Source organism: Cherax quadricarinatus, chromosome 44 (assembly GCF_038502225.1).
Source record: "Cherax quadricarinatus isolate ZL_2023a chromosome 44, ASM3850222v1, whole genome shotgun sequence".
Taxonomy (NCBI): Eukaryota; Metazoa; Arthropoda; class Malacostraca; order Decapoda; family Parastacidae; genus Cherax; species Cherax quadricarinatus.
Genome location: NC_091335.1, coordinates 2,681,981 through 2,704,704, shown reverse-complemented (window position 1 = coordinate 2,704,704; position 22,724 = coordinate 2,681,981). Strand labels below are relative to the sequence as shown.

Sequence of the window (22,724 nt, the reverse complement as noted above, 5' to 3'; positions counted from 1 at the left end):
TTGTGATAGCAAGAGTTGTAAGACTCTTACTTTAAGTACAAAGTTAGAGATGATTAAACTCGGTGAGCAAGGTGTCTATGGCTGACACTTGTACTTATGTGTACCTGTACCTAAGTAAACTTACTGTGCTGGCATGCAGGTACATTAAATCATTATTCGAAGATGCAATAACATAATAATTCTAGGGCACTTTAAATGTTGTGTATTACATTATGATTGACATTTTCATAAATCCATCTATGATGATGATGATAATTTCTACAAATAAAACTGGGTGTTGCCATAAGCTCTATGCCTCTTGGTTCCATCTGTAAACTTTAAAGTTTTGTTTTGAAGCTATTATGTCATAAGGCTCTTACTTTAAATGAACTTTAAGGAGAAAGTGTTGCAGGAAATTAAATGCTACACCAGTGAACACCAAAGTTTAAAGAAAACACGATAACCTTATTGCTGACATGGAAAAACTTTTACTGGTGTGGACTGAAGATCAAACTAGTCACAATATGCCTTGAAGCCAAGCCATTATCTAGGCCAATGCACTTATATGCATTTAAAAGTGAAAGAAAGGGTGATTTCACTTCATGGCAGTAGCCTAGAACTTAAGCTGCCATAAAAGCAGGGCCCTACTGTACAGTCTCTCCTTGCTTAGCGACGTACTTGTTTACCGACAACTCAGACTTACAACAGGCTCTCTGAACCAGTATGCATACCTAATGTACATTAGAGCTCATATCCATTTAAAAATATACTAAAAATGTTATAAAGGGTGCAAAGGTGACATTAAAACAATATCAAAGATGGTTGACACAAACCCACTACCATTATAGTATGCTCCTTGCTTAGTGACAAGTTCATTTACCAACGTGGTCTTAGGAACGGAACTCCGTCGTTAAGTGAGGAGAGACTGTACTGTATTCTCACCTAAATGGGTAAATGTTGACAGTTTCTTCCAAAAAATCTTCATGGTTTAATTATTAGTGTTATAAAGATGCTCTTTATTATGTTGGCTAACAAGTAGTTTCTTAGAGGTGGAGAAGACTCGTACCATCCCACTTGCCTTGGCCGCCGCACTTCTCCAGTACCAGGTGTCGGGCCCACCTCAAGGGAAAGCCTCTCAAAAGGGCCCACTGGATCACTCCTCAAAAGGATGGTATGTTGGTCATTTCTCAGACTATTATATAAAATATGTATGTACCGTACTTGTTGAACTTCTTTACTTTTTTTTTAGTTTGAGAAATGCAGTTTGGTAATTTTTTAATACTGTATTGTCTTAGACATTTCTAATGCCCTTCAAGCTGTAAATTGCATATTTTTTCCTTTATTCATTTCATTTCTTGTGCAGGATCATTTTCTCATGGAATTACAATACTTGCTGGAAAATTTTTAAAGAAAGTTCTAATCTGTTGGGAATGAGTGCCAAGTAAATTTTTTGGTATATTGTCCATAATGTATATATTAGATATCTCCTTCATAATTTTATCAATGAGCCAGCCATATTCCACTGAGATAGGGTGACCTTTCAAAAAAAAAAAAAAAAAAGTCTCTTAATTTAGTAATTTATACAGAAATGGATACTAGCCTCTTGCTCCTGGCATATTAGTTGCCTCTTATGACATAATATCCATAATTATTTTGTCAATATTTTCTTTTATTTCTGCCATTTTGTAGCATCTTATTCTTCACGTGCCCATTTTGTCGCACAAATTTCACTGCTATCACCTAGTATATTTCTTTGTCAAGTTCAAGTTTTTATTTTTTTTTCATATAAATTTGTGAATTAAATTGCTTGTTTAGCACTTTAATTTAGTATTTGCTGTAGCACTAGTAAAAATACAGTGGACCCCCGCATAACGATTTTAATCCGTGCAAGAGGGGTAATTGTTATGCGAAATAATCGGTATGTGAATGAATTTTCCCCATAAGAAATAATGGAAATAAAATTAATCCGTGCAAGACACCCAAAAGTATGAAAAAAAAAATTTTTTACCACATGAAATGTTAATTTTAATACACACAAACTGAAAAAGGCATGCACACTTACATGACACTTACTTTTATTGAAGATCTGGTGATGATTGATGGGATGGGAGGAGGGGAGAGAGTGTTAGTGTTTAGAAGGGGAATCCCCTTCCATTAAGACTTAGAGGTGTCAAGTCCTTTTCTGGGGTTACTTCCCTTCTTCTTTTAATGCCACTAGGACCAGCTTCAGAGTCACTGGACTTCTTTCGCACAACATATCTGTCCTTAGTGGCCTGTACCTCTCGTTCCTTTATGACTTCCCTAAAGTGTTTCACAACATTGTCAGTGTACAGGTTGCCAACACGGCTTGCAATAGCTGTGTGAGGGTGATTTTCATCCATGAAGGTTTGCACTTCAAGCCACTTTGCACAGATTTCTTTAATCTTTGTAGTAGGCAACTTCTTCAATTTCTCTCTCCCCTCCTCTGAACCAGTTTCCTCAGGTCTGGCCTCTTGCTCTTGAAGTTGATCTATCAGGTCATCAGTGGTTAGTTCTTCATTGTCCTCCTCCACCAACTCTTCCACATCCTCCCCACTAACCTCCAACCCCAAGGACTTTCCCAATGCCACAATGGATTCCTCAAGTGGCATAATCCTCTCAGGGTTAGCCTCAAACCCTTCAAAATCCCTTTTGTCTACACATTCTGGCCACAGTTTCTTCCAAGCAGAGTTCAAGGTCTTCTTAGTCACTCCCTCCCAAGCCTTACCTATAAGGTTTACACAATTGAGGATATTAAAGTGCTCTCTCCAAAACTCTCTTAGAGTCAGTTGAGTTTCTGAGGTCACTACAAAGCACCTTTCAAACAGAGCTTTTGTGTACAGTTTTTTGAAGTTTGCAATAACCTGCTGGTCCATGGGCTGCAGGAGAGGAGTGGTATTAGGAGGCAAAAACTTCACCTTAATGAAGCTCATGTCCCCATAAAGTCGCTCTGCCACGTCTGTAGGATGACCAGGGGCATTGTCTAACACCAGGAGGCACTTAAGTTCTAATTTCTTTTCAGTTAGGTAATCTTTCACATTGGGGGCAAATGCATGGTGTAACCAGTTATAGAAAAAGTCCCTAGTGACCCATGCCTTACTGTTTGCCCTCCACAGCACACACAAATTATCCTTGAGGACATTCTTTTGCCTGAACGCTCTGGGAGTTTCAGAGTGATACACTAATAAAGGCTTAACTTTGCAATCACCACTAGCATTGGCACACATCAACAAAGTAAGCCTGTCTTTCATAGGCTTATGTCCTGGGAGTGCCTTTTCCTCCTGAGTAATGTAGGTCCTGCTTGGCATTTTCTTCCAGAACAGGCCTGTTTCATCACAATTAAACACTTGTTCAGGTTTCAGTCCTTCACTGTCTATGTACTCCTTGAATTCCTGCACATATTTTTCAGCCGCTTTGTGGTCCGAACTGGCAGCCTCACCATGCCTTATCACACTATGGATGCCACTACGCTTCTTAAATCTCTCAAACCAACCTTTGCTGGCCTTAAATTCACTCACATCATCACTAGTTGCAGGCATTTTTTTAATTAAATCGTCATGCAACTTCCTAGCCTTTTCACATATGATCGCTTGAGAGACGCTATCTCCTGCTAGCTGTTTTTCATTTATCCACACCAATAAGAGTCTCTCAACATCTTCCATCACTTGCGATCTTTGTTTCGAAAACACAGTTAAACCTTTGGCAAGAACAGCTTCCTTGATTGTCTTTCTGGTGCCCACAATAGTAGCGATGGTTGATTGGGGTTTCTTGTACAACTTGACTAGGTCGGCGATACGCACTCCACTTTCATACTTATCAATGATCTCTTTCTTCATTTCTATTGGAATTCTCACCCTTATTGGTGTACGGTTGGCACTAGAAGCTTTCTTGGGGCCCATGGTCACTTATTTTCCAGAAACAGCACCGAAAACACTGTAATAATACGAAATATTCCGATTGTATGCTTGGATGTTACCGCGGAGGCTGGCTGGTAAACAATGGCACGGGCGGCACATGTGAGGCTGGCTGAGGGCGCACATTGGACGCGTCTCGGACGAAAATCGGTGAGCGGGTTTTTAATCGGTATGCGCGGCAAAATTTTTGCGATTAAAGCAAGCGGTATGCGGATTAATCGCTATGTGATGCCATCGTTATGCGGGGGTCCACTGTATTCTTGGCATTTGGATTTCTTTCACAATTTTTCAGATTTGCTGTTCTTTTTTATGTTTACATTTCCAGCTGTAGAGAGAATATCCCACTTGCACTTTTGAACTGGTACTCGCCTGTACAAAGTACTGCTCTTATCTTTGATGAACATTTTTGTATAGAAAACCCAATTTTTCCTCACTAAGCACTTTTTGCTTACTGGAGTTTTATGGCTTTCTTTTCAGTGCCTCATATGTACTCGCCTATATGGTTGCAGTGGTTAAATCTTAGCTCCCAGCCCTGCCTCTCATCTTGCCAGATTCACACACTCCTAGTCTCATTGACCTATTGTACCTACTCTTAAAACTGTGTATGAAGTCTGCTTCCACCACTTCTTCACTGAGGTCATTCCACTTTTCAACTGCTCTGTGACTCGTTTGTCTAGCTTCCAGCTGTTCCCCCTAGTATCTGCTTCCCCCCCTCTCAACCTATATTTTGTATGTTGTCTTCCTTGGCCCTTCTGTCCTCCAGCATCATTAAATTGAATTCCGTTAACCTTTTCTTGTAGCTCATACCCCATATCTCTGGAACTAAGTCTCATTGCATACTTCTGTGGCATGCTAATAATGGCCTATTACTGATCATTTTTTTTTTTTTTTATCAGGCTGATTGTTCAGTGAAGAGTGATCCTGATGCTCTGCTTGCTATAGAGGTAATCTCTCTCCTTTTTAAATCTCTCAAGGAGTTCCATCAACGTAGAGGCTCTCAAAATGCTGTTCGTGTGAGTAAAAGATTGTTTTCCTTATTTTGGATTCTGTTTTACTTTGTTATAAATTTAAATAACTGTTTTGGCCCTTCTATGTACAGTAAACCTTCACATGTGAGCCTACATTGTGCAATTTTAAATTGGCTGAACACCACTGGAAAAATTCCTTTCATAGAACTAGGAAGCCCATGATATTACAATTAATAAAACTACAAAATAAGTGACAATTGAGTGGTAACTTCAAGCTTTTCAGTCTGCTCACTGGGCCACAAGTACTGCCTCAAAAACCTGCCAATAAATAATAAAAAAAAATGTGCTTTTTCTTAATTTTTTATTCTAAATCTATACAATGTATGCATGCTTAATTTATATAAAGCACCATGGATGTTGTGCAAATGATAAGAAAGAGATGATTGTGGATGTTATGAATGAGAAGAAGCTGGATGTCCTGGCTTTAAGTGAAACAAAGCTGAAGGGGGTGGGAGAGTTTCAATGGAGAGGAATAAATGGGATTAGGTCAGGGGTTTCAAATAGAGTTAGAGCTAAAGAAGGAGTAGCAATAATGTTGAAGGATAAGCTATGGCAGGAAAAGAGGGACTATAAATGTATTAATTCAAGGATTATGTGGAGTAAAATAAAGATTGGATGTGAAAAGTGGGTTATAATAAGCGTGTATGCACCTGGAGAAGAGAGAAGTGTAGAGGAGAGAGAGAGATTTTGGGAAATGTTGAGTGAATGCGTGGGGAGTTTTGAATCAAGTGTGAGAGTAATGGTGGTTGGGGATTTCAATGCTAAAGTGGGTAAAAATGTTATAGAGGGAGTAGTAGGTAAATTTGGGGTGCCAGGGGTAAATGTAAATGGGGAGCCTTTAATTGAGCTATGTGTAGAAAGAGATTTGGTAATAAGTAATACATATTTTATGAAAAAGAGGATAAATAAATATACAAGGTATGATGTAGCATGTAATGAAAGTAGTTTATTAGATTATGTATTGGTGAATAAAAGGTTGATGGGTAGGCTCCAGGATGTACATGTTTATAGAGGGGCAACTGATATATCGGATCATTATTTAGTTGTAGCTACAGTTAGAGTAAGAGGTAGATGGGAAAAGAGGAAGGTGGCAACAACAAGTAAGAGGGAGGTGAAAGTGTTTAAACTAAGGGAGGAGGAAGTTCGGGTGAGATATAAGCGACTGTTGGCAGAAAGGTGGGCTAGTGCAAAGATGAGTAGTGGGGGGGTTGAAGAGGGTTGGAATAGTTTTAAAAATGCAGTATTAGAATGTGGGGCAGAAGTTGTGGTTATAGGAGGGTGGGGACAGGAGGAAAGAGGAGTGATTGGTGGAATGAGGAAGTAAAGGGTGTGATAAAAGAGAAAAAGGTAGCTTATGAGAGGTTTTTACAAAGCAGAAGTGTTATAAGAAGAGCAAAGTATATGGAGAGTAAAAGAAAGGTAAAGAGAGTGGTGAGAGAGTGCAAAAGGAGAGCAGATGATAGAGTGGGAGAGGCACTGTCAAGAAATTTTAATGAAAATAAGAAAAAATTTTGGAGTGAGTTAAACAAGTTAAGAAAGCCTAGGGAAAATATGGATTTGTCAGTTAAAAACAGAGTAGGGGAGTTAGTAGATGGGGAGATGGAGGTATTGGGTAGATGGCGAGAATATTTTGAGGAACTTTTAAATGTTAAGGAAGAAACAGAGGCAGTAATTTCATGCACTGGTCAGGGAGGTATACCATCTTTTAGGAGTGAAGAAGAGCAGAATGTAAGTGTGGGGGAGGTACGTGAGGCATTACGTAAAATGAAAGGGGGTAAAGCAGCTGGAACTGATGGGATCATGACAGAAATGTTAAAAGCAGGGGGGGATATAGTGTTGGAGTGGTTGGTACTTTTGTTTAATAAATGTATGAAAGAGGGGAAGGTACCTAGGGATTGGCAGAGAGCATGTATTGTCCCTTTATATAAAGGGAAAGGGGACAAAAGAGACTGTAAAAATTATAGAGGAATAAGCTTACTGAGTATACCAGGAAAAGTGTACGGTAGGGTTATAATTGAAAGAATTAGAGGTAAGACAGAATGTAGGATTGCGGATGAGCAAGGAGGTTTTAGAGTGGGTAGGGGATGTGTAGATCAGGTGTTTACATTGAAGCATATATGTGAACAGTATTTAGATAAAGATAGGGAAGTTTTTATTGCATTTATGGATTTAGAAAAGGCATATGATAGAGTGGATAGAGGAGCAATGTGGCAGATGTTGCAAGTATATGGAATAGGTGGTAAGTTATTAAATGCTGTAAAGAGTTTTTATGAGGATAGTGAGGCTCAGGTTAGGGTGTGTAGAAGAGAGGGAGACTACTTCCCGGTAAAAGTAGGTCTTAGACAGGGATGTGTAATGTCACCATGGTTGTTTAATATATTTATAGATGGGGTTGTAAAGGAAGTAAATGCTAGGGTGTTTGGGAGAGGGGTGGGATTAAATTATGGGGAATCAAATTCAAAATGGGAATTGACACAGTTACTTTTTGCTGATGATACTGTGCTTATGGGAGATTCTAAAGAAAAATTGCAAAGGTTAGTAGATGAGTTTGGGAATGTGTGTAAAGGTAGAAAGTTGAAAGTGAACATAGAAAAGAGTAAGGTGATGAGGGTGTCAAATGATTTAGATAAAGAAAAATTGGATATCAAATTGGGGAGGAGGAGTATGGAAGAAGTGAATGTTTTCAGATACTTGGGAGTTGACGTGTCGGCGGATGGATTTATGAAGGATGAGGTTAATCATAGAATTGATGAGGGAAAAAAGGTGAGTGGTGCGTTGAGGTATATGTGGAGTCAAAAAACGTTATCTATGGAGGCAAAGAAGGGAATGTATGAAAGTATAGTAGTACCAACACTCTTATATGGGTGTGAAGCTTGGGTGGTAAATGCAGCAGCGAGGAGACGGTTGGAGGCAGTGGAGATGTCCTGTTTAAGTGCAATGTGTGGTGTAAATATTATGCAGAAAATTCGGAGTGTGGAAATTAGGAGAAGGTGTGGAGTTAATAAAAGTATTAGTCAGAGGGCAGAAGAGGGGTTGTTGAGGTGGTTTGGTCATTTAGAGAGAATGGATCAAAGTAGAATGACATGGAAAGCATACAAATCTATAGGGGAAGGAAGGCGGGGTAGGGGTCGTCCTCGAAAGGGTTGGAGAGAGGGGGTAAAGGAGGTTTTGTGGGTAAGGGGCTTGGACTTCCAGCAAGCGTGCGTGAGCGTGTTAGATAGGAGTGAATGGAGACGAATGGTACTTGGGACCTGACGATCTGTTGGAGTGTGAGCAGGGTAATATTTAGTGAAGGGATTCAGGGAAACCGGTTATTTTCATATAGTCGGACTTGAGTCCTGGAAATGAGAAGTACAATGCCTGCACTTTAACCCTTTCAGGGTCCAAGGCCCAAATCTGGAGTCACGCACCAGTGTCCAAGAATTTAAAAAAAAAAAAATTTTTTATTTTTTCTTATGAAATCATAGAGAATCTTTTTGTGAAGGTAATAAAACAAAAAGTACGAAATTTGGTGGAAAATTGACGAAATTATGCTCTCGCGAATTTTGATGTGTCAGCGATATTTACGAATCGGCGATTTTGCCGACTTTGACTCCCATTTTAGGCCAATTACATTATTCCAAACAACCAAATTCTTAGCTATTTCACTAGTATTACTTCTATTCTATCGATTGAGCACAAGAAATCGCCAAGTCAACTGTTTCAACTACAAAATAAAGTGATCGGAAATTGTTAATTTGGCCAATTTAACACAAAGTTCAAAATATTCCCATTTCAAAATAGGGTCCAGAATGAACAATGTAGGCATTCCTTGCACTAAACTAACATTTCCTCTGTTCATTAGTTATGTTTTGAGGCTTTACAAATAAATTCCATTTTGATTTTTTATTCACATAATGAATTTTTATTCACACCAAAAAATAGAAGATTTACTGTTATGCAATACTGTAATAATTGTATAAATATCATCACCATATTTGTGAATGTATATTAGACCCACCAACTGATGTGTATTAGACGTGTGAGGTCGTTTGTTTACTCTTGAATATCGGCAAAAATTTAACATTTCTGCTACTTTGAGCTCAGTTTCAAGCCATTTCCAATGCTAAAACCAATCAAAATCATCTCTATTTCTGTAATATGTCTTCCATTCTATCAAATGAGACCAAGAAATCGCAAATACAACTATAAAAAACATACGAAAAAACACTGCAAAGTTGCTGTTTTAATTGAAAAATCATGATTTCATTTTTTTTCTCTCATTATACACAGTGTGCTGCAGGATCTGTTTTATGTGGTGCACACATACCACATAGATGTATTCTCTCATATCTAGGCCCAAATGTACCACTCACAGTTTATCAGAGTGAGCTGAGCTCATGGCGTAGATCTACGGTTTGGACCCTGAACGTAAAGCCGTAGATCTACGGGACGGACCCTGAAAGGGTTAAAGGAGGGGTTTGGGATATTGGCAGTTTGGAGGGATATGTTGTGTATCTTTATATGTGTATGCTTCTAGACTGTTGTATTCTGAGCACCTCTGCAAAAACAGTGATAATGTGCGAGTGTGGTGAAAGTGTTGAATGATGATGAAAGTATTTTCTTTTTGGGGATTTTCTTTCTTTTTTGGGTCACCCTGCCTCGGTGGGAGACGGCCGACTTGTTGAAAAAAAATATATATATATATATATATATATATATATATATATATATTGATGAGGGAAAAAAAGGTGAGTGGTGCGTTGAGGTATATGTGGAGTCAAGAAACGTTATCTATGGAGGCAAAGAAGGGAATGTATGAAAGTATAGTAGTACCAACACTCTTATATGGGTGTGAAGCTTGGGTGGTAAATGCAGCAGCGAGGAGACAGTTGGAGGCAGTGGAGATGTCCTGTTTAAGGGCAATGTGTGGTGTAAATATTATGCAGAAAATTCGGAGTGTGGAAATTAGGAGAAGGTGTGGAGTTAATAAAAGTATTAGTCAGAGGGCAGAAGAGGGGTTGTTGAGGTGGTTTGGTCATTTAGAGAGAATGGATCAAAGTAGAATGACATGGAAAGTATATAAATCTATAGGGGAAGGAAGGCGGGGTAGGGGTCGTCCTCGAAAGGGTTGGAGAGAGGGGGTAAAGGAGGTTTTGTGGGCAAGGGGCTTGGACTTCCAGCAAGCGTGCGTGAGCGTCTTAGATAGGAGTGAATGGAGATGAATGGTACTTGGGACCTGACGATCTGTTGGAGTGTGAGCAGGGTAATATTTAGTGAAGGGATTCAGGGAAACCGGTTATTTTCATATAGTCGGACTTGAGTCCTGGAAATGGGAAGTACAGTGCCTGCACTTTAAAGGAGGGGTTTGGGATATTGGCAGTTTGGAGGGATATGTTGTGTATCTTTATGCGTATATGCTTCTAAACTGTTGTATTCTGAGCACCTCTGCAAAAACAGTGATAATGTGTGAGTGTGGTGAAAGTGTTGAATGATGATGAAAGTATTTTCTTTTTGGGGATTTTCTTTCTTTTTTGGGTCACCCTGCCTCGGTGGGAGATGGCCGACTTGTTGAAAAAAAAACTGTATAAAAAAAATTGAGAATATTCAGTGCATAAATATCAAGAATACTCTAAAGTTCAGTAGAAGTCAGTATGATTTTATTGGGGTTATTAACCCTGAAGTTTAATTTTATAGTACTTTATGTACTTACAATAATTTTACTTGACTTTTGTGGTGGAGAGCCAAGGTGGTAACTGCTGTGATTGTTATGGGACATTGAAATAGCTTTTATTCTAAGTCAGAAGAGCAGTAGAGCTCTACTAGTAAACATAACATAATACCGAGAAGGCGTAGATTTTACATACCTGTGCCACTGAAATACCACTCGCCCTTCTTTATTAATTCATTTTTTCTTAACATTGAGAACCACGTTTTCTGTTGGCACCACCACTTGCTTTGGAAGTCATTGTTAATTATACTTCACTTAATATGTTAATAGTCATGCTAAATGCTCTAAATCCAGGGAAAATAACTTAATGGCAAGTGTATATGCGAGTGAGCACAAGCAATAGACTGGCGCAGGTGGCCTTGGTCCCATACTTCAGAAGACAACTTGACTATCCAAACAGACAAAATGCAGAATTATGGACTTTTGTCCATTTTATCCACTGATGTGAGCATTTGGCTAATTTTTTGTCTGACATCCATTAATGAGAGGTCTTACTGTAATGGAATACAATAAACATTTTTTGAGAAGTCAATTGCCATCATCAGGACTAATTTCCTGAACAAAAAACAATATGTAGTATACCATATATAACATACAATATACTGTATACAGTAGACTTATCATTTAGCACAGTAGTTACGTTCCTGAAAAACGCTGTGTCAGACAAACTGAAGAACTTGTGGGAAAAATAGGGTTACGTTCCTGGGAGCCCCCAAAAAGCCAAATAACTTTTTTTTAGACCTCCAGATCTTACAAAATAAAAGTAAATATGTAATTGTAGTGCATTGTCGTGTTATATTACTGCTTAAGACTACAACTGCAATAGAAATAATAGTATTTCTTACCTTAAATTGTGGGTATTGGTATTTGTGGATGATTGTGAAGAGAGAGGATATGGATGGTGTGGTTCCTACTGGGCTGAGATGGATGGTTGTTGGCATAAGTGGATGGTAGAGGTTCTGGTACTGAAGTCAATGGTTGTATTGGAGTGTGCATAAATTCTGTAATGGATCTCTGGGCTCTTTTACCCTGCAGTACATTATACAGCTGACGGTAAGGCATCATCAGCTGGTCTAGATTTAACAAATGGCAATGAAAATAAGAAAATACTTATGTAAATAAACACAGCGAGTTTCCAGAGTATCGTCATCCTACACGCATATGAACTGAACTGAAGGCTGGGAGGGTGGTGTGGGTGGCTTAGGGAGGCAGGGGATGGCAATAGCTCTTCCCTGTTGACACAGTGGTGTAACCCACTAACCCATAGACCATCCCGCCTGGCGGGTGACCGGGCGCTCAGAATTTTTTCCCCTCATGCAACTGTGTTAAACTAATTTTACGAATTGTTAAACAAAAATATGCCACAATTCTTTAATCATGCTATAACAAAAACGTGCAAGACAAAATCGTGCTAAATGACGGCCTATTGTATATCGTACTGTAATATGGTATGCTTTATATTGTCTGTTGTTATATCGCATTCCAGAAACGAATCCAGGTGGTGTTTGACTTTCCACATTACTTTAGAAAATGTCCTAAGAAACAGCATGTCTTTCGCATGTGCTATGGGTCTTATAATGGATATCCTGATCAGCCAGGCTGTTAGTGCTTGTCACATAATCTGGTGAAAGCACGATAGCCCAGCTAATATGGAACAGTTTGAAGAAATTGATCATTTATTGTGCCCTTTCAATTCCCCAGCCGCATTACTAAGATGGAGTTCTACCTGGCAGAAGAGGCATGTCAAACGACACGAATGGAAGCAGCGCCGAACTTGCCAGAGTTAACCCCTTGAGGGTAAAGACCCTGATCTGAATTAAGTACTTTTCCAAGATTAGCAGTCTTGGCGATATTTATGCACTGGTGATTTCACCCACTTTGAATCCTATTTTAGGCCAATTCCATTGTTCCAGCTGACCAAACTCTTAGGCACATATTTCACTAGTATGCCTTCCATTCTATCAATTGAGTACAAGAAACAACTCGTATAACTATTTCAACTACCCAATAAAATGATCAGAAATTGGTAACTTGGCCAGTTTCACGCAAAATTCAAGAATTGCCAATTTAAAAATAGGGTTCAGAATAAAGTGTTGACATTGCTGGCACTAAAACATTTCCAACCACTTGGACATGTATTGGAAGAGTGACGTGATTTGTGTCCTCTGGAATATCGACAAAAATCGAATATTTCAGTTTCTTTGAGCTTGATTTCAAGCTACTTTCAGTCCTGAAACCAATCAGAATTATCTCTATTTCTGTATCTTCCATTCTATCAAATGATACCAAGAAACTGAAAATAAAAACCATTAAAACCATCCGAAAATACATCGCAAATTCAAAATTTTAAATCATACATATAGTCATCCCCCCCCCTCCCTGTCATGCACTGCTTGAGGCAAGATTTTTTTTTGTGGTGCACCCTCACTGCATAGACCCATTCTCTCATATCTAGGCCCAGATTTACAGCTCATAGCTTATGAGTGAGCTGACCTCATCACATAATTTTTTACCATGGACCCTGACCTTAAAATCAAAGTACTACGGCACTGACCACAAAAGGGTTATATTTACTGACATGATCATCAGTGCAAAACTTAATCCAAATAAATAACCTTCATCCTAGCAAATATACAAGGCATAAAAACAAAGATGGAAAAATAGTTCTGCACATAAATCGCCTGACTTAGGAAGCACGGAAACTCAAACTAATCAAATAATGAAATATGGATCCCAGATTATAATTTATATTGATACAATAGAGTAAAAAGTTGGTAGTGGTAGATTTATCTGAAAGACTTGCATATTTGCAATAACTTGTTAAAAATCAGTGAGTATGGTGGAAATGCTTGGAATAAATGTGGAGAATAAGAACCCAGTAATTATCCATGTATAAAAGCCACCATCATCAACAGCAGAGTAATTCACCGAACAAATAAAGAAAATAAGGCAACTCCTCAGGTTCCTACCAGAGAACTTGACTTCAAAAAATTTGTATTGAACCAACTGAAAACAGAGCCTACTACAAAGGAACTTCTGGAGACATTAGTAGCTTTGTAGGGACCAACCCAGGAAGGTATGACTGTCCTGTGTAAAACTGAAGCCTGCTTAATTTTTTTGAAGTTTGGCAGGATTGCTAATCATTACTTTCACTAAGTCCTAAGATGACAGTAATCTTAAAAGCCTCCACTTACATTCATTATACACTTGCCTGTACTTTACCGTTTCTTAATAATGTAACATTTTCTTTTAATTTAGGAGTCCTGTTCTCAAACCAGGGGCACTGATACCCAGAACTATCCAGGGGCACTGATACCCAGAACTATTAACAGTTAGCCAGTGAGTGATGGTGAATTACGAAAACCACCGAGTGACAAAATAAATGAATGAATGAATGAATACTCTGCGGTATTTCATGTGTTATTGTTTGCTGTTGGAAATATTTGTCGTTGTTACTGACTTTTCAACAGGTGGTCTGTGAAGCAGAGATAAAGTTTAACATATTGAAGGAGTTGCAAAATGTAACACCACGGGGAGGGAGCAACTACTAAAATTTGTCCAATTTTCATCTGGAGAACTACTAGTGTGTATGACAGGTGAGTAGCCCAGTTTTTATTTTTTTGTATTGTGGTATTATATACCTTTTTCTATGAATATATTCAATACAGTACTCCCCTACTTGGATTTCAGGGGTTGATTCTCAGATCCTGGCCTTACCTCTTAACCTTCCACTCTTCAGATTCACTCCCTCTTAGCCTCATGGGCCCTATTGTACCTGCTCTTAAAATTATGTTTGAAGACTGCCTCCACCAGTTCCACACCAAGATCATTCCATCTCCCAAACCACTCGAGACCGAAGAAATACTTTCTAACATCTCTGTGGCTCATCTGTGCCTTTAACTTCCAACGTTGCTCCCGAGTTCCTATTTCTTGGCTCTAAAGCGCCCTATCCCTGACTACCTTATCAATTTCCCCAAGTATTTTGCATGTTATCATATCCTCCCTGGTTCTTCTGTTAGCCTCTCCTCATAGCTCATGGCCAGCATGTTATGACAAATGAAGACTATATGTAAAGCTACATAAGTAAACATTTTTAATATGGTGATGTGAAAAAAAAATTAACTCTGATAAGAGTAGCTTGAGGTTACTAGTGCCATTATTATCTGAGTAGCAAATCAGTTTGCAAGTTCAGGTAGGTTTGGAATATTCCATAAAGGGAACCCCTTTGAGGGTTAATTAACCAACCAAGCAGAATTATACCATTGGTGATTTCTCGCAATTTGTCTTTACACTCGGAGAAAGTGGGAAAGTTTGTTAGTCATAAACTTTGGAGGGAAAAATGAATGGTGAAGGGACAAGTGATGCTTATGGAATCAGTGTTTAATAAGCTTACTTCAGTAATTTGAGGTCAAATCAGTTTTCTTAATAAAAAAAAAAATTAACACAGCTGTTTCTCACTGAAGCAGAGTGACCCGAAAAAGAAGAAACACTCTTATCATCAATCACTCCATCAGTCTCTTGCCAAAAGCATGCCTACATTACAGTTCAAACACTGCAATATATCTCAACCCCTCTTCAGAACACGAGCACTATACTTCTCGCCTCCAGGACTGAGGTCCAGTTAACCAGTTTCCCTGAATCCCTTCATACATGCTACTTTGCTCACACTCCAACAGCATGTCAAGTCATAAAAACCACATGCTTCCACTCTAACACGCTCGCCCATGCTTGCGAGAAGTCTAAGCCCCATGCACACAAATCTCCTTTACCCCCTTCCTCCAACCTTTCCTAAGATGACCCTTACCCTGCCTTCCTTCTTAGTGCTGTACTATATTCAAACGAAATATTTTGTAGTGCCCAACAGCAGGCTTAAATTTATCATTAGACATATTTAGATTGTGGTAATGTGAGATTGTTTTTAATGCTTTCCAAAATATTTGTCTAATTTTGACTGTTTTTACTCTTTGCAGATGAGTTGTGTATTTTCTTTTTTTCAACACGTCATCAAGAATAGTGTGCAGCAGCTCTCCTATGGAGGTTTAAATCAAGTTCATATTTGTAATCCCATCCCCTTGGCACATCTAGAATTCTTGAAAGTACAGTATTATAAATTTTTATTGCTTCCATTTTTTTCTGAAAAATGTTAATATTTAGTGAAACTCTTCCAGTCATTCTAATACTGTGTAATTCAACTATAATTTTATTGTATTTTCAAGAAAACACTGAAGTAATTTCCCATTATTAGTATCTTCCACCTGTATAAATATATTGAGGTGAAGCGACTATGGCAGAAAGGTGGGCTAGTGCAAAGATGAGTAGTGGGGGTTGAAGAGGGTTGGAATAGTTTTAAAAATGCAGTATTAGAATGTGAGGCGAAGTTTGTGGTTATAGGAGGGTGGGGCAGGATGAAAGAGGAGTGATTGGTGGAATGATGTTCTTGCTCTTATTTAGCTTTTCATTGAGCTTGTGGTTTCATTTTGTAAAATACAAGCAGCCAATATCCATTTTGTATGCTACTCTATAAGTCTGGACTAACACATTGGCCATGAGCTGCAGAGTAGGGTGGCTAAGCAAGAAAGATTCACTTTCACTTATTCTCTGGCTGTCTTTCAGAAGTGCTTTGATGTTGTTTAAAAACTGAGCCACACCACCCCTGTTCATCCTGTTTTCCACAGCTTTTAAAAGGTCAAGGAGACTGGATTTTTATATTAAAGTCACAAAGTAATCTGGAAAGAGTTGCAGTTTTTTAGTTTGTTTGTACATTACCATTTCCTCTGGGGCCCGCGGGGCCAAAAAAAAAATGAAGGCTCCTAATTTACATGCTGTACAAAATAAAAAACCAAATTTTTCTTTAAAAAAATTAAATTTTCAATGGGAAAAGTAGTAGAAAACATCAGATTGCTAATGCCACTTGGCAAGTGTTAAATTTGCTGCTGAACTATAAACTTTAAGGTCCCTTTTTAATGACAAGGGAACACATAAGAACCCCTTGGAATTGTTTTATGTGTTAAAAGGATTGCTTTCCAGTTTCTAATGTTTTGTTAAAGTGCATCTGATATTTTTATATTTTAAAACCCCATTTGTGTGTACAAAATGTTGTAAATATTTTGAAATTTTTTTTTTTTAACTGTGCAGCATGTATTACCCTTGTGGGTTTTTAAATAGTTTTAGTTATACAGTGGTCCCTGTTTATTGTCATTAATCCGTTCTGGAAGTGCGGGATTATAAAAAGACTTTTTTAATAAATTTTTAAAAGAAACAATGTAAATACAATTAATCCGTTCTGACCCCCAGAAGTATTAAAACTTTTTTTACATGAAATATAGATGAAAAGAAAAACAATACAGGGAAATGATGAATAAAATTAACCCCTTCGGGGTCCAAGGCCCAAATCAAATGGGCCCCAGTGCCCAAATTTTAAAAAAAAAAATGTTATTTTTTTTATAAAATGGTAGAGAATCTTTTGTGAAAGTAAAACAAAAGTACAAAATTTGAGGGAAAATTGGGGAAATTATGCTCGGGGTTTTGATGTGTGGGTTTTCAATTGGGCGTTTTTTCCCGACTTGACTATTTGGAATTACATTTTACCAACCAAATTTTTTTTACTAGTATTACTTCTATTCTATCAATTGAGAAAAAGAAATCCCCAAGTCAACTGTTTCAAAAAAATTAAAGTGATAAAATTGAATTTCCAATTTAACAAAAGTTCAAAAATTCCTTTTCCCAAAATGGGCCCAGAATAAACAATGTAGGTATTCCCGAACTAAACTAACTTTTCCTCTGTTCATTAGTTACGTTTTGGGGGCTTTACAAATAAATTCCATTTTGATTTTTATTAAATAATGAATTTTTATTTACAAAAAAATGAGATTTTGTTATAATACTTTAATAATTATATAAATATCATCATCATATTTGTGAATGCATATTAACCCACCACTCGTGTATTAGACGTGGGTGTTATTTTATTTGAATATGGGAAAAAATTTCTTTTCTCTACTTTGAGCTCTTTCAAGCCATTTCCAGTCTAAAACCCAAACCAAAATCATCTCTATTTCTGTAATTTTTTCCCATTCTATCAAATGAGACCAGAAATCAAATACACCTATAAAAAAAAAAAAAGCACTGAAAAGTCTCTGTTTTAATAAAAATCCGTTTCAGTTTTCCCTCTCTTATAAAAAGTGTGCTGCAGGATCTGTTTTATGTGGTGCACATACCACATAGATGTATTCTCTCATTCTGGGCCCCAAATGTACCACTCACAGTTTATCAGGTGGCTGAGTTTTGCGAGATCTCACGGTTTGGACCCTGACGGCCAGATCTCAGGAGGCCTAAAAAGGGTTAAACACCCTCACACCTTATTGGAAATTCTTCTTAGTGTATGGAAGACGGGAGGAGGAGAAAATTGGATTATTCTGTTTGGAAGGAATCACCTTCCATCATTTTTCGGGTCCCAAAAGCCCTTTTTTTCGGGTTAATACTTCTTTCTCTGTTTCTTAATGCCACTGGGACCAGTTTGGGAGTCACGGGGGTTTTGGCCTTTTATTATAATAATAATTAGCCCGGGAGCCCCTGTCTCGAAAAAGTGTCAGAGAGCCTTTTTCTGGCGTCTCTTTAAAATTTCCAAAAAATGGGAAACTGTCACTGTACAAGCCATAGGGCCAACATCTTCTCAGGGTGATTTTCAAAAATTTTTTCCATCCTACCCCATTTTAAAAAATCTTAATTTGAAGGGCACCTTCCCATTTTTTTCCTCCTTTCTTTCTCCCTCCCCCCCATTTCCAATTTTTCCCCCATGCGTCTCAATTTCCCAAACACTTAAGCAATTCTGAATATTTTGAGGCCCAAACCATCAATGGACATGGTCCCTTTTCCCTTTTCCTCTCCTGCTCCATCTTTGCAACTCCTTTTTTCTGGGACGCCTTGCTGCTTAAAACGTTTCCCTGCCTCCCATGGGGCTTTCCCTCAGTCCGGGGAACCCTTACCTCGGTTGGTATCCTATCATTGCCAATCATTAGGGTTCGGGCCTCGGGGGAATCGGGTGATTTGATGTTCTCTCCCATTTTTTTCCCTGTTGGTGTTTCCAAAAAACCAAATAATTCTGTTATCTCCCCCCATCTCACTAAAATTTTTTTGTATTCTTAGACCCTTTTTCCTGATGGGACCTTTAATAAAGTCCCTTTTTCATGCACTGATATTCCCCCCACAGCTATTTGTTCGTCCCTGCATTACACGCACCCCCCGTATCTTTTATAGGTGGTATCGCCTGTTCTTTATATCTCTCCTTCTGGGCAACTATTCCTGATTTCCCCTTTCCCTTTTGAAACCCCAAACATTCTGTTACTTGCGATTTTTGCCCCCCATTCCTCTGGGGGGTCCCGGGTTTTCCCCTGGCATTCATTGGGGCTTTTCCCCCCCCCCCTCCATTTTTTTAAATCGGGACTCACCCTTTTTGACCCTCGGACTACACTTTTGCTCGATCTCTGCCCTTCTTCCCCCGCGATTAGACTTCCCCCTTAGTCTGTTCTCCCGGGCTTCAATGGCGATCATTTCCCCTTCATTCTTACTTCCCCTTTATATTCACCACCCCTTTATCCCCCACTGGTTTTATCAGGGAAATTAACCTTTCCACACCTTACTGTTTTTTTAAGAGGCCCGCCTCCATCGATGACTTTTACACCCCTTTTTCGTCCTCCGTTTTTAACCCCCTTCTTTGTATACCCCAAACTTCGAAGGCATTTTCAAAAGCGTCCTTTTGGCCCCTACTTTTTTGGTACATTTGGCGCTGCATGGGGCAGGCCGCAATAGAACCCCGGGGAGACTTCGATTTTAAGGAAGTGTGGGTTGCTGAGTGTCATCCGGGCTCCCGGGGTGGCGTTTTATTCCCCCATCACCTCTGCTTCCCTTTAGTGCAGTCTGGAAAAAAATAGAAAAACCGGGGGTAAATATTCTCTGCCGGCCCTGCTGCGGGTTAGGGGTTTTAAAACAAACCCACTGTGTTTCCAGAAATTTGGGAATCATCTGGGGCCAATTTTTCAGGGACCCCCTCCATCCCCATTTCTTTTTTAAAATCTGCCCGAGAGTTGCCCCTTTGGCTTTTTTTTCTCAGAGAAGCAGTATAATTTCCTTTAAATTCAAGAACTGGGAACACTCCCCGATCATCGGAGCTGGGCCCCAATTCATTTCGTTGCTCCTTTTCATCAGTCAGCCCTTTCAGTCCTATTATGCCTTTACAATCTTATTTGGGCACAAGGGTTCTTCCCCCAGCTGTAAATCCCATTGTTCCCCTTTCCCAAACCAGGGACTCCGGGACATGGGGCCCCCCACTATCGTCCCCTTGCTCTCCAGTGCAGTTTGCAAAGTGATGGAAGCCCGGAAATAGGCGAGGGGTATTTTTTGAAAACAACAGTCTCCACTTAATATGGCTTTAAGGGGCTAAAAGACCCCCACGGGGGATCGATGTTGTAATGCCTTTGGGGAAAACCCCCGTTATTGCCATATTTTACCTTGGGAAAGGGATATGACAACGGAAATTTTTGCCCAAACCCCTCCTTTGGCCTAAAAGGGAATCACCATCCTTCCTTAGAACTTTTTTAAAACAGGCATTTCCGTTTAAGGGGCCTCCCCACTTTTTCCAAGCTGAAGGGGTTAGGGGTGTTTTAACCCTTTTTTCCTTGCTTTTAAAGGTTTTGGGTATCTTCCACAAAATTTGGTCATCCTCCCTTGATGTTTTTTTTCCTGTGCAGGCCTATTCACCCCCTTCAGTTTTTTTCCCGCATGCACAACCGGTTTCCATTGGGCCCCAAAATGGGTTTAAATTTTTCCCGCACTAAAACCCCCCAAATTACTTTCACTGTGTCTGTCACCCGATCATCCTTTTTACCTCTGGCCCCCTATCCTGAACGTGATAGTATTTTTGGGCCTCCTCTTTTACCGAGGTTATCCAAACCTACATTACCCTCTAAAGGGAATTTTTCCCGCCGGCTGAACCTTCTTCCCCTTCTCATCTTTTATGGGGGGCTGATTTTGAACCCCCCTTCCCACATTCCCCCCTCATTTTTGAAACGTTATGGTGCCAGATCTATTCCCGGGGATCTCCCCTACTCTCTCCTTTAAACCCCTTTCACCAAATTCGTTTATGCCTTGGGCCCCTTTCCCCGGCGAGGCCTCTATGCAAAGGGACGCCATCCTTATCCGATCGGTGATGCCCATTCCCCTATATTGCGCCTTGATCTCCCCAAAACCTTCCATTTATAGAAAGGTCCCGATATTAGTAACATTCTTTTTGTTCCGCCCCGTTTCTCCCTCCCCTTTTCTTGCCTTTTGCTCGCCTTTTTTTCAATTTCCACCTTTTGTTCTGACATCTCACTTTTCCCTACCCCCCGGGGAAATTCCCGCTTTTGAGTTTGTTCTTTTTCTCCCCCTTTTAAAAACCCAACTGTCTAATTCCCCCCCTCTTTTTTTTGACCCCTTCCCTCTCATTTCTGCCATTGCTGTACACAGATGGCTCTGTCTTCAGGCCGGGGGGGATTGCGGAGTTTCCGGGCATTTTTGGGGGCATTTATATCTTGGGTGTTTTTACTGAATTGTATCCATCCTTGGGACTTATCCGTTGCATCTATCCTGTGTCATCATTTGTGGTTTTCTCGACTTTAGTGCTTTACAGGGTATCGAAATTTGATCCTCACCCCCGTCCTCTGTATCAACTTTTGCCGATCTTTTCCATGCAAAAAATATTTTTTTTGTTTCCCCGGTCATGTTGGCGACAGGGCAATGAACAGGCAGACACTGCGCGCGTCAGCTTTAATCCCCCAGTTTCATAGAGGGATTCCATTTACGGACTATTTTGCTAAAATCTTCCCACCCAACCCCTTGGGCCCCGTTGTCTACTATCTTTTGGGAACAAACTTCAATCTATTAAACCCGGGATAGGTTACTGGCCGTCTTCTTTCACCAGTGTGAGGTTGGGGCTCTCTCTCTCCGCCAACTGTCTTTTGGGGGTATCTTTTTGGAGGCCCCGCTCCCTGTGAGAATTGGTCCATTTTCAGTCAGCCAAATTCTGTTGGACTCCCCCTTTATCCCAAAGACACGCGGGGTTTTTCCCCCGCTGCGCTTTGCTCCTCTGTTTCTTTACCTTCCCTTCGTGATGGACCCACCTTTTATCGGACACACCATTGACTTTTTTACAACGACTTGCCCCTTTGATACCCTTTTGCCCTTACTACTTTAATCTCTTGCACCCTCTCCCCTATATCCCCGCCCCTGTTTTTTTAAACCCTGATCATCCCTCCCCCCTTTTGCCATCAATACCCCCGCTTTCCTTCCCCCACCCTGCAGTGTATGGGCCCCTTTTGGCTTAAACGCCCTTTTTATTAAAAATTTTCCCCCCCAGAAAATTCAGCTGCAATCTGTTGCTGTTCCTGGAACTCTTTCAGCCCCCGTGGTTAGCTCTTGTTTTGGGGCCTCCACCAACTCTTACATCCCAAACCCCCTGTAACTCCCCCAAAGCCCAAAAAGATTTCACAACTGACATAGGCTCATCAGGGCCCAAGCCCTTCAAAATCCCCCTTGTGGAAAAATCCCCACAATTTTTCCAAGCAACACCTTTTATTTTTTTTCTTTGCCCGATGGAAGAAAGGTTTTAGGGGTTTTTATAAACCGGCCGTTGCCACATATTTCCCCCCTTTCATATTGTTCAAGTTTTTTCTTAAATTGAATCGATTTTCACCTTCTTTACCAAGGGCTTGCTTTCTTTTTTTGGAGCCATGGTAGCTTATTTTGCCTTGCAACACAAAAATGAATGGAATATTATGAAATTTTTTGTTGAAAAGGGAGGCACGCCATGGAAACAATGGCTGGGAAGGAGGTTTGGGCCCAGAGCCAAAAACATGTCCAGATGAATGACAAGCGTCAACCACCAGAAACTAAGTTGAAAAAACCCATGATTTAAGGGACGACGTAAAAGCCAGCCATGGGGGACCATTTATGTTTCGGAAAATTTGAATTTAAATAATAATAAAACAAAGAACAAACAAAATATTTCAGTAAAAAAAATATAATTGTGTTAAAAGTTTA

The 22,724-nt window shown here is 39.6% G+C and overlaps 1 protein-coding gene across 2 annotated transcripts in view; it reads left to right on the top strand.

Moving 5' to 3' along the window:
• LOC128697587 (uncharacterized) overlaps positions 1-15,948 on the top strand; it is a 59,606-nt gene extending 43,658 nt beyond the window's left edge. The window contains exons 10-13 of one of the 2 annotated variants that reach the window (XM_053789421.2): positions 1,027-1,150; positions 4,808-4,924; positions 14,120-14,245; positions 15,620-15,948. In XM_053789421.2, coding sequence (XP_053645396.1) covers positions 1,027-1,150; positions 4,808-4,924; positions 14,120-14,200 — 322 coding nt within the window. In that variant the 3' untranslated portion in view covers positions 14,201-14,245; positions 15,620-15,948. The remainder of the gene's footprint in view (positions 1-1,026; positions 1,151-4,807; positions 4,925-14,119; positions 14,246-15,619) is intronic. The other variant, XM_053789420.2, reaches the window with a different exon arrangement.
• The last annotated feature ends 6,776 nt before the right edge of the window (positions 15,949-22,724 follow it).